Source organism: Silene latifolia, chromosome 8, assembly GCF_048544455.1.
Source record: "Silene latifolia isolate original U9 population chromosome 8, ASM4854445v1, whole genome shotgun sequence".
In the NCBI taxonomy this organism is placed as follows: Eukaryota; Viridiplantae; Streptophyta; class Magnoliopsida; order Caryophyllales; family Caryophyllaceae; genus Silene; species Silene latifolia.
This window is the reverse complement of record NC_133533.1, coordinates 29,712,631-29,730,252: the sequence shown is the minus strand read 5'-3', so window position 1 is coordinate 29,730,252 and position 17,622 is coordinate 29,712,631. Positions and strand designations below refer to the sequence as shown.

Sequence of the window (17,622 nt, the reverse complement as noted above, 5' to 3'; positions counted from 1 at the left end):
TATGTACCATTGCAAGGCAGTCCATTCGAGTTGTTCCAAATCCTTTACACATGCAGACTTGACGTAGTTCATCGGGAATTGATGCTTTTGCCAAAGATTCTTTGCTTGTAATAGGCAACATGGTTTTGTGGATCAGTGGTTCCATCATAGATTCTCATTGAGGGAATCACAAACTTCTTTGGCAGTCTGTTTTTGCTATTTCATCCACGAAGGAGAATCGCATAGCTTTCTGGATTTGCTTCTTCAATTGGGGTAGGAACTCCTGGGATCTTTTCAAATCTCTCATGAAGTTTTTGGATTTCCTGGAGCATAGCCATCATAATGGCCGTGTTAGTCTGATCTTGGAGTTCTTGATTTTGGAGTTCTCCTGAGTCCGTTTCTTCTCCTGCTTTGGATGGAGTTGGAGTACCAATATTGGAGAAGTCAATGTTCCTTATGATGGAGGAGAATGGTGTGCCAGGTTGGACTTTCAATTTTGATCCTGAAGCTTTTTCTCCCAATCCGTATCTTTAGGCCGGATTCGATTCTTTCAATTTTGCCACTTGACTTGACTGGATCATTTTTTGTTTCATTGTTCCATCTCCAACAATCTGTTGTTTGGCAAAGACTAATTGTTGCTCAATGCTATCTCCTGCCATTTTTTCTTAGTTTTTTGTGGTATTTTGATGGTGGGCTTTTGATTATTTTTGAGTTAGATGCCCCACGGTGGGCGCCAATTGTTTTAGCGGGATTTTCAAAGGTGATCTAGAGCGTCCCGCCAGAATTTATATGTAGGGTGATCTAACTCGAATAACTTGCCTGATTGGAATAATTAAATGTAAAGTAAACTAACAAATAATGACACAAGGATTTTATACGTGGAAAAACCCTGGGAATAAGGGAAAAAACCACGGGCACCAAGCCAGGAGTGATTGTTACTATGATTTTGGATAGCCTGACAGAGTATTGTTATATCAGGCGTGACAGGCGAATATATTGCTTAAGAATACAAAGTATATGAGTAAAAGTGATGGTATCTCAGATCATCCTTTTTGTCTTCCCTTTCTTTCTATTTATAGGTGGTTGCTTTCAATCCCTTTGTGCCGTTTAGGTTTTCCTGGTAAATAGGGAATGTGCCCTATTTACCCGGAGATGGTTGCTTCTTTCTTAGCCGTTGCTTTGACTGCTCCCTATATCTTTGCCTTCTGGAATTGGTCTTCCTTTTTTGTAGGGAACATATGAGACTGCTTGTTTGTTGCCTGCAATGGCCTGGTGCTTTATCTTTTCAGGTTTCGCCGGTTATTTCTCGCTTTGTCTTCAATCAACTCCTGCTTAGTGCCTGTCAATCTTGGAGTAATGCCTGGTTTTAGATCTCTAGAGCCTGGAAGTTGTCTTTGGCTGTTGCCTGGCCTATATCAGGTCAGGCAGGATAATTTAGGGCCCAACAAAAACCAAGTTTGGAATTTGGTAGATTTGCCTAAAGGGGCAAGACCTCTTCAATGCAAATGGATTTTCAAAGTCAAGAATGGCATAGAAGGACATGATGATGTCTACAAAGCTAGGCTAGTGGCAAAAGGATTTACCCAAGTCCAAGGTCTCCATTATGATGAGACTTTCGCCCCCGTAGCCATGCTTAGATCCATACGGATTTTGTTAGCGATTGCCGCATTTCATGATTATGAAATATGGCAAATGGATGTCAAAACCGCTTTTCTAAATGGGCATTTAGAAGAGGAGGTGTACATGATACAACCCGAAGGTTTTGTTGATTCTAAGAATCCTAACAAAGTGTGCAAACTTAAGAGATCCATTTATGGTCTTAAGCAAGCATCTAGAAGTTGGAATCATCGATTCAATCATGTTATAAAAGAGAATGGTTTCACTCAAAGTGTTGAGGAACCATGTTTATACATGAAATTTAGTGGGAGCAATGTTGTGTTCTAATCTTGTATGTCGATGACATACTACTCATTGGAAATGATATTCCGATGTTATCTTCAGTTAAGAAGTGGTTAGGTAACCACTTCCAAATGAAGGATTTAGGAGAAGCACAACGCATATTAGGTATCCGGATCCATAGAGATAGATCCAAGAGGATATTGGCACTAAGTCAAGAGTCTTATGTTGATAAGATTCTTCGACGGTTCAGCATGGACAAATCCAAAAGGGGTTTGGTACCTATCGTAACTGGGACTATATTGAGCAAGTCTCAATCTCCCACCGAACCCCATGATGTTGAACGCATGAAGATGATCCCTTATGCTTCCGTTGTTGGATCAATTATGTACGCCATGATATGCACACGTCCTGATGTCTCGTATGCCTTGAGCATGACGAGTAGATATCAAGGAAATCCCGGTGAGAGTCACTGGATAGCCGTCAAGAACATCCTTAAATACTTGAGAAGAACTAAGGATTCTATCTTAGTGTTTGGAGGAGACACCGAGCTACGTGTTAATGGATATACGGACTCGAGTTTTCAAACGGATAGAGATGACATGAAATCACAAGCTGGTTTCGTTTTCATGCTCAATGGTGGTGCCGTTAGCTGGAGAAGCTTCAAGGAAGTCTGGATCATGATTCAACAACGGAGGTGAGTACATTGCGGCATCGTGCGCCAAGGAAGCTGTGTGGATCAGGCAATTCACGGAAGGTCTAAGAGTAGTACCTACCGCCAATGATCCCATCACTCTCTATTGTGATAATAGTGGGACGATCTTCCAAGCTAAAGAGCCAAAGTCTAGTAATAGATCTAGACATGTACTTAGAAAATATCATGTAATAAGAGATTTCATTGAAAGAAAGGAAATTGCGATTTGTAAGGTTGGGACGGATGACAACATAGCCGATCCGCTCACCAAGCCTTTATCGCAGGCCAAGCATGATGGACATGTTGCGTCCATGGGACTTAAACGTGTACCAAGTTTATGTTAGATTTTGAAATGAAATAAAAGTGTTGATTTTGTTCATGTTCATAATCGAATTTGTCTTTTATCTTTTCTTATACATTGTTACATCCAAACGGGTTATAGAGACAATTGAACCCCGTTAAAGTGAACACGGTTTAGCATTGTATTTGCCCATAGTCACTTGTATGAGGTGACGTCTCGAAGTGACTAGAGTGTGATGCGATTGATGGCAAGTTCAAGTGCCATGGAGTCATATGAGAATGACTAGTCGATCACATAGGCAGACTGTTAGGAACACTTTGTCGGGCCTTATGACCGCTTATAGAATTCTGCCAAATTTATATAGCCTGGTCGTGGCGAGAGCTACTATAGTATTCTAATGAGTCGATTCTTTTGACTAAAGACTGTTCGCCTAAGATGGTACAGTTTCAGATTAACTTTGATTTGTGTTACTACGACCTTCGTAAATGGGGTCAAATGGGCGTATTTTGGGTTATGATGGCTGTGGCTAGTCGAAGGGAATATGTGCGATAGGAATTGTCCACCCCTGGTCAGGGTTATAACAATATCTCAGGGCCACTCGAGGAGTAATAAACTGGAAATGCGTGGCCACGCTCGGAAGGTATCCATGGTGGATGATTCCGGTCAATCAGTTGTTCTCCAGATCGAGGAAACCACTCTCGATGTGATCACTTGCAAGTACGACCTGAAAGACACCTTGCATTGAGTGGGAGATAGTAATAGGCAAGATAATTGGTGACGCACACTTGTCGAGGACAAGTGGGAGATTGTTGGAATATGTGTCCTCCGACAATAATGCGATCACAACTGTCGATCATGATGATCACATGTTTAAATCTCATTTTAAAGAATACATTTGGGAAGTATTTTTACTGTCAACTGGTCCACACAAATCGGTAATGATTGGCTGACTAGAGTTTGACATTACTGTCGTGCGACGGTGGTGATCAGTTGATCCCCTTAGGTCATACCTAAAGGATAACACTCTTAATTGATTATTTAATTGATCGTATGACGATACGGGTTAATTAAATTACTTAAAATTGACGGACATATTGGAAGTGATATTTACGTATCTTATTATAATTTGATTAAATAAGATACGGTCTAAGTGATCGAGTTGTTTTATTACTTAGATGAAATTGTTGTTTACGGAAACAAAATTGAACTGAATGAATAATTTATTGTAAATACAAGATGTTGTAATTTACAATTTGTAAAGTGTTTTGGTACAAGTAATTGTGAATTACTAAGTCGATTTTGTACATGACGTATTTTATTAATACGTTGATTTTTAATATGTTAAAACTACATGACAAATTTACATGACTTATAACATGTGACAAATTGACAAAATTGACAAATTGACAAAGATAAAATGGAACCCATTTTATCCCATTTGGACCGAAATTAGGAGGGAGTATGGTGTTTATATTATGTTGAATTTGTGAGTGGAAAACAATATAATTAAGCCTAGCCTTCTAGCCATGCAAGCCTAATCTTTTCTTGGGAAGAATAGAGACTCATGCATTGGCCCTTCTCCCTTCCCATAACCGTTTTTCCAACCCTCCATGCCAAGGGGTTGTTTTTGGTACATACACTTATCTTGAGAAGAATTATGATGATTATTCATTCTAACATCATCAAAATATTTTTAGAGAGATAAAAATATTTCTTCCTTCTTCTTCCTCCTCTTGACCGAAATTCCAAGAGGACCAAAAATTTATGGGTCATTTTATTTAAATTAATATTGTTCTAGTATTAATAATATTAATTTTTTTAAGAGAATATCTTGGGTATTATTCCTTGGGAGGGATTCTATACTTGAATCCTTTGTTCATCCATTTTAGGAGAGCTCAAGAACAAGTGAGTAGGAGAACTCTCTTGTGCCCTTTTGATCCGAAATACCAATGTAAGAATGATGATTTCTTCCTTATTCTTATTATTGTTTGCATGCATAAGATCAATATTTAATTTTATGACTAAATTAAATCATCACATATATGAATATGTTAAGTAATGAGATAAAGATTTCTAACAGGGGCAACTCTACTGCGACAAGGAAGTGGGCTAGGCTGGACAGGGCCATTTGCAATTCATCGTGGAGAGTTATGTTTGAGGAAGGCTCACTACGTCATCTGATTCAGAATCAGTCTGACCACTGCCCAATTCTGGTGAATACAAATGGTTTCGCCCCAATTCCATCTATTTTGAAACCTTTTAGATTCCAGGCTGCGTGGACGTGTCATGATAGGTTCTCGGAATTTGTCAAGCAAAATTGGAATAATGACCAACCCCTCATACCTTTTGTATACAATTTTGCAGACAAATTAAAACAGTGGAACCGGGAAGTGTTTGGTAATGTTTTTGAAAGGAAAAAAAAGCTTGGAACGCAGGCTGCTGGGAGTGCAGAAGAAACTTTCATGTGGAGGACCGGGCTACCTTTTCATACTTGAGAGGAAGCTCAAAAAGCAGCTGGATGATACTCTTCGCCAGGAAGAGATTCTCTGGTTTCAAAAATCGAGAATGGAGGCAATTTGTGATGGTGACAGGAACACAAGGTACTTTCATCTCAGTACGATAGTTAGAAGAAAGCACAACCGAATTGAAGGTCTACAAGATCACGATGGGCACTGGGTTTGGAATACTGAGCAGGTCAAAACTATGGTCTTGGATTTCTTCAAGTGTGCGTTTACTGGCCAATCTGAGCCCATTAATATGGGTGGTGTTCTTCCTGGATTGTTTCCCATACTTACCTTATTGGAACGGGAAAAACTAGATAGGAACTACTCCATAACTGAAATGTAAGCTGCACTGAACCAAATGTCACCATACAAAGCCCCAGGACCTGATGGTTTTCAAGCTATATTCTACCAGTCACAATGGGACACGGTTTCACCAAGTTTATGTAGAATGGTTTCCCGGTGCTACATGAAGAGGTGTTCCCAGAGGGACTGTGTGATACATTCCTGACTCTTATTCCAAAAATAGATAATCCCACTTCACCATCCCAGTTTCGTCCTATTGGATTATGCAATGTATCCTTTAAAATTGTGACAAAATTGCTGGTTAATAGGTTGAAGCCATTCCTGTCCGTCCTAATTAGCCCAATGCAATGCAGCTTTATCTCGAGGAGACAAATCACTGATAATATCATTCTGGTACAAGAAGTGCTCCATTCAATGCGAGGTAAGAAAGGAAGAAAGGGGTTTATGGCTTTAAAATTAGACCTTGAGAAAGCATATGATAGACTGGAATGGCCCTTCATTGAACACACACTTCTTAATATGGGTCTTCCTCAACGTATGGTCAGGACTATAATGAAATGTATTACTCTATCGTCTTTGACTATACTCTGGAATGGGGGAGAAGACTGAAAAGTTCAATCCTTCAAGAGGCATAAGGCAAGGTGACCCACTTTCTCCATACATTTTCACCATTTGTATGGAAAAATTGAGTCAATTAATTGTTGAAGCAGCGAGAATGGGGAGATGGACTGGGTTCAAAACAAGCAGAGATGGACCATGTCTTTCCCATTTATTCTTTGTCGATGACATAATTCTCTTTGGAGAAGCCACCTTGGAACAAGCCAGAGAAATCAAACGTGTTCTGGATGGCTTTTGTCTAGCATCTGGTCAGAAAGTTAGCAACTCCAAGTCTCGAGTTTTCTTCTCTTCCAATACGGATGAAGAGATGGCAGAGTCTATATCCAGGGAACTTAATATTGCGAGGACTGAGGATCTTGGAATGTATTTAGGTATGCCCACAATAAATGGACGGGTAACCAGAAACACTTTTGAGTACATTGTCCAAAAAGTAGACAAGAGATTGTCTGGGTGGAAAGCCAAACATATCTCTATGGCTGGACGAGCTACCCTCATTCAGTCCACACTCTCCTCTATACCATCTTATGTTATGCAAACGGCTAGACTCCCACGCACCACCTGTGATGAGCTGGACAAGAAAGCAAGAAGATTTTTGTGGGGTGGTGACCTTGATAAACGAGGCCTAAGCCTTGTTTCCTGGGACACCGTTACGAGAGAAAAAGAAAATGGAGGTCTGGGTTTGAGGTCAATGCATCAAGTGAATGTTGCATTCATGGCCAAACTGGGATGGAGGTTGTTAACTGAACCTAATGCATTGTGGGCTCGTGTGCTGAGACATAAATATTGCAAAGGAAGATGTGACATGAATATGTTTGAAGCAAAGCAAGTTTCATCTAATGTCTGGAAGGGCATTGTGGAAGCCGTGGATACGATGAAAAGAGGGGTGAAATCGTCAGTAGGAAATGGGAAGGACACGTTTTTCTGGAAGCATAGTTGGGCGATGGACAGTCCGTTATCTGATTTTGCAGTGACTGACATCCCACCCCAAATATTAGAAGCTCGTGTTGAGGAGATGTGGGATGAAAACTCAGGATGGAAATGGGAATTGTTTGCAGAATTCCTTCCCAGTGAGGTAACACATACCATTGCATCCTATGAAGTAACACGAGGCGATGAGAATAATGATACCCTGTTTTGGGCACAAAGTCCTTCTGGCAAATTTACGGTGAAATCTACAATTCGGTTAATCCGCAATGAAATCCAAGAGGAGGGAGGAAGCTTATGGAAGATCCCATGGAAAGTGTGGGCACCACAAAGAATAAGGTTCTTCCTATGGTTAGTCCTACATGATAGGATAATGTCCAATGTGAACAGGGTAAGAAGGGGTTTCATCGAAGACCCATGTTGCTTATCGTGCAGGGAGCAGGAGGAGACAACCCTTCACTTATTACGGGATTGTGTAGAAGCACGAAAGATTTAGCAGTTATTTAATTCTTCTTTGTCAAGCCAATTCTACCAAGAAAGGTCCCTGAAACAATGGATGCTATTGAATTTAACCGGTCCAAGAACTGCTTCCTTGGATACATGGCCTACAACCTTTGCAATTGTGATTTGGTGGATTTAGAGGTGGAGAAACTCCAGATGTTTTGGAAGAGCTGAGGAAATCTCGGGGTCCATCTTCACTTTCCTCATGCAAAGAATTTGGGAGGCACGAAATGCGAGGGAGTCCACAGATTTATTAGCTGATTTGAACAACCACCGCTACCATGAAGTGTTTGTTAGATGGATTGCACCACCAGATGGGTGGGTTGTGCTAAATATCGATGGGGCTTCAAAGGGTAACCCAGGTGTAGCTGGTGCAGGGGGTATCTTTAGAGACTCGGCTGGCAATATTCTTCTGGCGTTTGCTGAAAAGTTAGGAACTGCTACTGTCACAAGGGCAGAGCTAATGGCTCTTAAGAGAGGCCTTGTTTTGGCCAAAGAAAGATCATTCCCGAGGCTAATCATTCAAACGGATTCTCAGGTGATGGTGAATTTACTAGATGCTAGAGATGAGTTACCAGCTGCGCATTACCACCTGACCCAAATCTGCAAGTGTTTTTTAAACGCTCATCCTTGGAATATTGAGATTCATCATATCTACAGAGAAGCTAATGGTTGTGCGGATTGGCTGGCGAATGTTGGTGTTGCACAAATGCAACAGCTGAAAGTATGGGAACCAGATGAAGCTCCTGTCCATTTGTTCAGGCTGATGCAATAGGACACTGGGGGAGTATCATGGCCTAGAATGGTCCCTCTATACTCTACCTAGCATGATCTTCTGTGTTTAGTTTGTTTTGCTTGTTTTTTGTTCTGTTCTTTCTTTCTCTGCTTGTTTTTCTCGTTTCTTTTTCCGGGCTTTTCCCTCTTCTTGTAACCAAAAAAAAATGGTAAACATTAAGCAACTCTTTTTAATAGCCAATTGGATCGAATTGCTCTTATAGCCGGATCAGAATTTTACTCGACTCATTGTATTTGAAATATCAATGGACATTTTGTTACAAAGGCTAAATAAAGGAATTAAAGTTAGCTGGTCTGAGTGGTAAGAACTCTCATCTCTTAAACAAGCGGTCAAGGGTTCGATTTCGAACTCTTGCGAATGAAAAAGCCAAACTTGGGAGGGGTCAACCCATTAAATTGCCTTCAGTACCTCGAAATAGATTACCCCGCTATCGGTAGGAGATACTTCTGGTTAACACAAAAAAAAGGCTAAATAAAGGATTCACATAACATCAAGAATTCATTGCAATCCAATATATTCATGCATTTATATATATTAAACCTTCTCCGTTTTAATAATCCGTGTATCTTTTACTGCATTAAATATTTAATTAAAATAATCCTGAAAAAGATTTAAAAAAGAATAAATAAATGATTGAGACCATGTTATAATTTTGAAAATAAACAACCTGTGATATCCCAATTAAGTTATATCCATTCTTGAGCTCATCCAACTCTTTAACCTGGCAATAAAAGAAAAATCTTAGAAGAAATTAAATCGCTCTCTCTCCCTTCCACACTAAAGATTACACTTGTTTGGAGGTTTTCGAGTCGACACTTTGATCATATTTTTCTTCATTTATACGTGTCCTTTTTTTTTCAAAAAGTACTTCCTCTGTCTCGGTCAATTATTGTCCTTTAATTTTGGCACAAAGACCAAAGAAAGTGGCGGGAACAATTATAAGATGACAAGTTGACCAAATTTAGTGTGAAGGATCAAATTGATCATCAAATGCAATCCTAAAATAGAAAGGATAACAATTAACTGAGACACCCCAAAATAAAATAGGACAACAAATAATCAGAACGGAGGGAGTAACATTTTATGACAGATTTTTTTCATAACAAATCTGTATATATGAGTTTTGTCTTTCAAAGTTTTATACCTTTGACGGTATTATTTATGATCAAAGTTTGTGAAGCTTGACTCTTCAAAAGTGAATGTAGCTTTTAGTTTGGATGGAAGGGGTAGTTTAATATCTTAGCAATGTTTATGGATTGATCATTTGCTCAGTTACATGAAGAATTAATAGAATTTCATGGGAAAAATGTGACTTAACCTTTTCACATGCCAATTTCACCTGTAGAAATCGAAAAAAGAAAAACATAGTTAGTTTGATTCAAATTAATATTAAATTTCAATTATAAAACCTTTTGACATCCTAAATAAAATTTAAATTCCAATACCTTCTAGTAAATCTAATTGAACTATACTTATTGGAATTAATTGGTCTACTATTAAACTGAACTAAATTCCCCTTTTTCTTCAATATTTTAAAAACAAGTCTGAGTAAAAAAAAAATTGTGAATTAAGTTTTGCCACTCAAAACTTATTTCATGTGAAAGTTCTCAAAGACAATATCAAATACTTTCTCCATTATTCATTATATGTCGTTTAAGAAAAAAAAAACGCAATTATTAAAAAAATGACTTAAGTGTGATTAATTGATTATAACATTAATTTGGCATTTAAATAAAGCTTTGGAAAGAAGCAAAATGCTTAGTACTTTACATTCTATAGTGAATTTGTTTACACTAAAACTTGGGAGAGACGGTCTCTCACTAAGTTATTGAGAGACCAATCTTTCGTACTCTTTTATTTGTATTTCGTACCCTTTTTGTTGTTGTTCGTGACATAGTAATTTCGTACCTATTTACATAATAAATGTACCCATTTTATCATTAATCGTGATTTGTACCTTTTTTTTAATCGTGATTTGTACCTATTTTATTATCTTTATTAAGAGACCGTCTCTCAGGAGACCTACTCGTTTGTTTATTATCAACCAATGAAATTTTTTTTTAATAAAAAATGGAATCAAGGACCCATAATTAATTTACAATTACATTAAAAAAGAGAATGCATAGGATAACTCCAATGGTTGAACTACTAGCTTGCAACTTCCTAAAATTGTAAGCAAGTCCTTTTTGCCAACCATTGAAGATACTCTAAGGAGTAAATTTATCAATAATCTAAAACAACATATAAAAAATAATGGGGAGAGTATGTTTTAAATTATCTCCGTTCACTACTTCACGTCTTCACTTTTAATGACAAGATGACAATGGGGACCAAAACTGATTTTGATAATATATATATATATATATATATATATATATATATATATAGATAGATAGATAGATAGATAGATAGATAGATAGATAGAGAGAGAGAGAGAGAGAGAGAGAGAGAGAGAGAGAGAGAGAGAGAGAGAGAGAGAGAGAGAGAGAGAGAGAGAGAGAGAGAAAAATTTGGGATCCGGTGAGAACCACCTACATAGTGAGAACCTTGAGAACTCCACCTTAATGATTTTTTTTTCTGAAAAATAACGACATATTTGGATTCGGCATAGAATTTTATATCTAGATAACATATTTCTTGGTCCAAAAAGTATAAATTATTAACCGGAATCGAGACGAGAAACATTTTATTAATTTTTATGCACATAGTACTCATTTTTCATGTATCTAACAATTTTCACGCAACTAGAACTCGTTTTCGTGCATTTAGAGCCTGATATTTTCATGCACCTAGTAATCATTTTCATGCATGTAACAATTTTCATGCACCTATTATTGGTTTTCGTGCATCTATATCCATTTTAGTATACCTAATTGTATTTTTGTACATTAAGTTTATATTTGTCAATAAAATCAAAATTTTTTTGTTTAGCTATATTAAAAATGTGTTAGAATATGCTAAACTAAGGGTAAATGATCCATCAAAACTTTCGGAACTAGATTTGATGATGATTTAGTAAGGGTTCTCACGGTTCTCATTATGTTAGTGGTTCTCACCGGATCAGAACCCTATATATATATATATATATATATATATATATATATATATATATATATATATATATATAGAGAGAGAGAGAGAGAGAGAGAGAGAGAGAGAGAGAGAGAGGATCATGTAAGTCCACCTATTTTGGTTGAATCCATAAGTCCTAATGTAAGCCTTTAGATCTAAGAGATGAGTGGTGAGGATTAAAAGAAAATGGAAGGCTGAGATTAAAAGCTCCCAAATCCCACCCAAACCCTAATCACTCTCACAAATCCTTCCACCCCCCTCTCTCTCTCTTCATTCTCTCTCAACTTCTCTCTCAATCTCTCCCTGCCGCCGCCACCCTCCACGCCGCCGCCGCACCAACCGCACACCACCATGCTTTTCTCTCCTTCGTCTTTCTCCTTCTCCATCGTTCTCCCCTTCACCCACCACACACCACCACGCCGACACCCATACACCACCTGCAGCCGCACCATCCCCTCGCCTCACCAATCCCTTGCCTCTATTTTGCCGCCGCCGTCCTCATCCCCTTCTCCTTTCTCTTTTTTTTTTCAGATCTGAAAAATTGAAGCCATGGTTGTTGTTGGTTGTTGATGGGTGAGTTGTTATTGTTTTTGTGTTTTTTTTTTCAGTTTTTGTTTTTTTTTTTTTATGGTGGTGCCGTCGTGGGTTTGTGGTGGTGTTTTTTTTTTACTGGTGACGCGGGGGGTGGGGGCTGGAGATAGGGATGGTGGTGATGGTGGTGGCAGTGGTTATGGTTTTGGGGTGCGCGCGTGGTGGGTATGCCGTCTCCTCTCCTATTTTTTTTTTTTTTCCAGATTTGAGATCATAAGTGATTGGTGTTGTTGTTGTTTGTTGCGGTTTGGAGTGGTGGTGGGACTGGTGGTCGTGTTGTGGTGGTTGGGTTAGGAGGTCGTAGGATGGTGATGGTGGTGGGGTTGAGAAAGAAGAGTTATTACTATAAAGTTACATTTTCCTTGACTAAAGTTACAAATTCAAGGATTAGAGTTACAATCGTAAGACAATAAAATTACACCTCTAATGACAAAACTTCTTCCACGCTAAAGTTACACTTTTGAAGGACAGAAGTTACACTTGAAAGGACTAAAGTTACTGTAGTAAAGTTTATTAATTTAAATTTTTACATACAAACCACTATACGACTAAAGTTATGACTCCAACGACTAAAGTTACACTTAAAAGGGGTAAAGTTACACTCGTAATAGTATATAAATTCAAATAACCCATCATATGACTAAAGTTACACCTAAAACGACTAAAGTTACATCTAATATGACTAAAGTTATACTCGTGAAACAATAAAGTTACATTTACTTTTGTTAAAATTATATAAATTCAAATTTATAAATTCAATTTTTCATATACACAATGACCTTAAAATGAAAAAATTACACTCATGAAGCTAAAATTACACTCCTAAATCAATAAATGAATAAAATTACACTCATACAGTAGTAAAGTTACACTCAGAAAATGATTGGCTAAGAATAGGACTTTGGGACTCAACCATTGTGGACTTACACAACATATATATATATATATATATATATATATATATATATATATATATATATATATATATATATAGTGTCAAGTTCTCCTTAGTCCCTTACATCTATTGAGTCCTTAAGTCCTTCTAAGGGCCTTAGGATGAAGGGGATGGAGGGAGGAGATTGCATCTCAATGGATGGCCACAATTCATTTTACTCTAATTAGCTCCTCATTTCAATTAAGGAACTCACTAATCAGCCATCCCTCATAATCATTTATCCCACCTACAAACTCCTCTCTCTCTCTATATCACACATTCACTCATTTTTCTCTCATCAACAAAACCAAAACAATAAAAACCAATCAAACAAAAAAACCAAATCTGAGAAAATTTAAAAAAAAACTCCCTCCTTCCCTCAAACAGCCACCGACAACCACCCCTCCTTCCCTCCCTCCCTCCCTCAAACAACCACCCCGCACCCTACCACCGCCACCTTTCACGACCACCACTCCCTCCTTCCCTCAAACAGCCACCGACAACCACCCCTCCTTCCCTCCCTCCCTCCCTCAAACAACCACCCCGCACCCTACCACCGCCACCTTTCACGACCACCACTCCCTTCTTCCCTCAAACAGCCACAAACAACCACCTTTCAAATCTGAGAAAATTTTAAAAAAACTCCCTCCTTCCCTCAAACAGCCACCGACAACCATCCCTCCCTCCCTCAAACAACCACAAGCACGCGCCGCCACCGACAACAAACAACAACCACAACCATGCAACCACGCACCACCCGACCTCCTTCCTTCCCTTTTCAGATTCGTTCACCCCGACCTCCATTCGTCCCTTTTCAGATTCGTTTTTTTTTTAATTTCAGATTCGTTTTTTTTTTTTTAATTTCAAATTCGGTTTTTGTTGAGGTTTCCAATGTTTATATAATTTGAATTCCGTGTTTACTTGTGTCGGATTCCGTTTTTTTAAGGTATAGGTTCCGTTTTGAACGGTTGTATTTAAGATTTCGCTTGATTTTTTCATTTATTTTCATCTACTTCTTATTTCGGTTTTTTTTTGTTTTAGATCTAGTATTCTTGGTTTTTATTTTGGTTTTTTTTTTAATTTCAGATTTGGTTTTTGTTGAGGTTTCCAATGTTTATATAATTTGAATTCCGTGTTTACTTGTGTCGGATTCCGTTTTTTTAAGGTATAGATTCCGTTTTGTAAATGGTTGTATTTAAAATTTCGCTTGATTTATTCATTTATTTTCATCTACTTCTTATTTCGGTTTTTTTTTATATTTTAGATGTAGTATTCTTGGTTTTTATTTTGGTTTTTAATTATGTTAATGTTGTGGGTGTTATACTATATTTTAGATTTGTTATTTTGGTTTTTATTAAAGTTACAATTACACTTTTTCTGCTACAATTACACTTTTTTTTGGGTTAAAATTACACTTTTTTTTGTTAAAATTACCCTTATTTCTGTTATAATTACACTTTTCCCTGTTAAAATTACACTTTTTTCTATTACAATTATACTTTTTTCTGCTACAATTACATTTTTTTTGGTTAAGATTACACTTTTTTTGGTTAAAATTACCCTTATTTCTGTTATAATTACACTTTTCCCTGTTAAAATTATACTTTTTTCTATTACAATTACACTTTTTTCTGCTACAATTACAAATTTTTTTGGTTAAAATTACACTTTTTTGGGTTAAAATTACCCTTATTTCTGTTATAATTACACTTTTCCCTGTTAAAATTACACTTTTTTCTATTACAATTACACTTATTTCTGTTATAATTACACTTTTTTACTTTAAAATTACACTTTTACTTTAAAATTACACCTCTTTCGGTTAAAATTACATTTTTTCCTGTTAAAATTACACTTATCTCTATTAATGACTAAAGTTACACTCTTGGACTAAAGTTAGCCAAACTAATTTGGACAATTTGGACTAACTAATTTGGACAATATGGACTAACTAATTTGGACTATTTGGACTAATTAATGGAGTTATTTACGACTAAATTGAATACAATATTTACAACTAAATTTGGACTAAAATTATACAATTTTGGACTGAAAATACACTATTTACGAATAATTTTGAACTAATAATACACTATTTACGACTAAATTTAGATTAAATTACACAATTTTAACTAAAGTTACACAATTCATTTATTTTGAGTCATTGAGATTGTGAAATTTCAATCATTGTCCACTAAAGTGTAACTTAGTAAATTGATAATGTGTGTATCTTTTATCATTTTATGATTGTAATTTTAGTCCAAAAAAGTGTAATTTTAGTCCAAAAAACTGTAATTTTAGTCTACAAATGTGTAACTTTAATACACAAATGTAATTTTAGTCTACAAAAGTGTAATTTTAGTCAAAGGAAGTGTAATTTTAGTCCATAAAAGTGTAATTTTAATCCAAATTATATAACTATAGTCCAAATTTGTGTATCTTTAGTCCAAATTGTGTAAGTTACAATTTTAAAATAACTCCATTAGTTAGTCCAAATTGTGTAATTTTAGTCCAAATTTGTGTAACTTCAGTCCAAATTGTTCTAGCTTTAGTCCAAAAGCGTACTTTAGTCATTGAGAGGGTAACCTTAGTAGAGATAAGTGTAACTTTAATAATAGAGATAAATGTAACTTTAATGAAGACAAGTGTAATTTTAACAGAAAAAAGTGTAATTTTAACGGGAAAAAGTGTAATTTTAACCGGAAAAAAAGTGTAATTTTAACGGGAAAAAGTGTAATTTTAACGAAAAAAAGTGTAATTTTAACGTTAAAAAGTGTAATTTTAACAGAAAAAAGTGTAATTTTAACGGAAAAAAGTGTAATTTTAACGGACAAAAGTGTAATTTTAACCAAAAAAGTGTAATTTTAACCGAACAAGTAAGTTTAATAGATCCTAAATCAAACAATACCAAGACAAAATTTTAAATACGAAATTTGGCAAATATATATAACAAGACGGATATTAACAAAGTGATATCAACAAGAAAAAAGTAAAAAATGAGATTTCATAACTAATAGATTTAGTACTAAAATCACACTATAATTTGTAAGAATGTCAATAACCGGAAAAAAAAAAAGACCAAAACATCAAAATTGAAAAAAAAAAAAAAACGGAAATGGAAAAAAAAACGGGTCAATGAAAATTTATCTATTTTAGTAGATCTAAGATTAAAATTAAAAAAAACTCACAAATTTAAAACAATATTATATAGCAAGACGATATAAGGAGAAAAAAAACAACAAAAAAAAATAAAAAGAACAACCAAACATCAAGTTTTTTTAAAAAAAAAAAAAAAAAAAAAATTTTAAAAAAATGACGTCGTCGGCGGCGGCGGCGGTGGTGGTGGCAATGGCGGCGGCAGCGGTGGTGGTGTCCGGTGGGTGGTGAATGAGGAAAAGATGAGTAAATGATTTATTTGGATTTTTTGGGTTTTTTATTTGTTTGGTTTTTTGGGTTTTTTTTTTCTTGGTTTTTTTTTGAGAGAATATGGAGAAGTGAGATATAGAGAGAGAATAAGGAGATGTGATAATGAGTTGATGAATGAAAGATGATGAGGATTATTGTAGTTAATGAGAAAATTAGAGAAAGATGGCAAAATTAGAGTATTAAACTTAATTTTTGGGTTCTCATCTTAGCCCTCCATTTCCAAGATCCAATGACCCATAATGGGACTTATGGACTCAAATGTAAGAGGAGGACTCACTTGATCTTATTACTATATATATATATATATATATATATATATATATATATATATATATATATATATATATATATATATCAATTTATTGTTTCATCGCTTGTAGATGATTATTTTTTTTTTTTTTTTTGGTGAAATGTGAGTATGATTAAATTGAATATCAAAAAGAAAAGTACATTTGGAGTTCATGAAACACTAAACAACATTTAAACACATAATTACATGATTTTTCAACCAGTCAACATCCGTTTTGGTGAGCATTCTGAAATCCCTTCCATGGAGTCTTGCTTTTATCTCGTCAATGACCGTCTTAGCTACTTTTTCTGGTCTTTGCAGTACCCCCTCCATTCGGCTTTTGTTTCTCTGCTGCCATATGTTATACACAGTCCCCCATAGGAGAGCAAACTGTATCCCCTTCTGCAGTGTCGTGCCTGTTTGCAGGGTGCACCATTCTAGCAGGTCAGTGACTGGAAGACTAAGCTGCAACTTCTTGTTAATTTCCTGTATAATCCTCCTACTGTAAACACAGTCACACATGAGGTGATCTATGCTTTCTGCAGTCTGAGCACACATGAAACAACTATCCTCCACATCCAGTCCAATCTTGATCAGCTTATCTTTAGTCCGCATAGCACCATGAGCATATAGCCATCCCATAAATTGGTGTTTTGGGGACACGTGCTTATTCCAGACCCATTTATGCCAAGGGACTTCAGTTTTTCTTCCCCTGAACCACTCATAACCCATGGTAGGGAAGTAATCTAGCTGTGCAGACCAGGTTCCATCGTTATAACCAGGTATCATTTCCT

The 17,622-nt window shown here is 36.4% G+C and overlaps 1 protein-coding gene across 1 annotated transcript in view; it reads right to left on the bottom strand.

Annotated features, from left to right (window-relative positions):
* Nucleotides 1-17,622, bottom strand: part of LOC141594260 (uncharacterized) — a 56,387-nt gene that overhangs the window by 34,690 nt on the left and 4,075 nt on the right. The window contains exons 4-5 of the mRNA XM_074414389.1: nt 9,835-9,855; nt 9,184-9,237 (exon numbers count right to left, since the gene is read on the bottom strand). Coding sequence (XP_074270490.1) covers nt 9,184-9,237; nt 9,835-9,855 — 75 coding nt within the window. The remainder of the gene's footprint in view (nt 1-9,183; nt 9,238-9,834; nt 9,856-17,622) is intronic.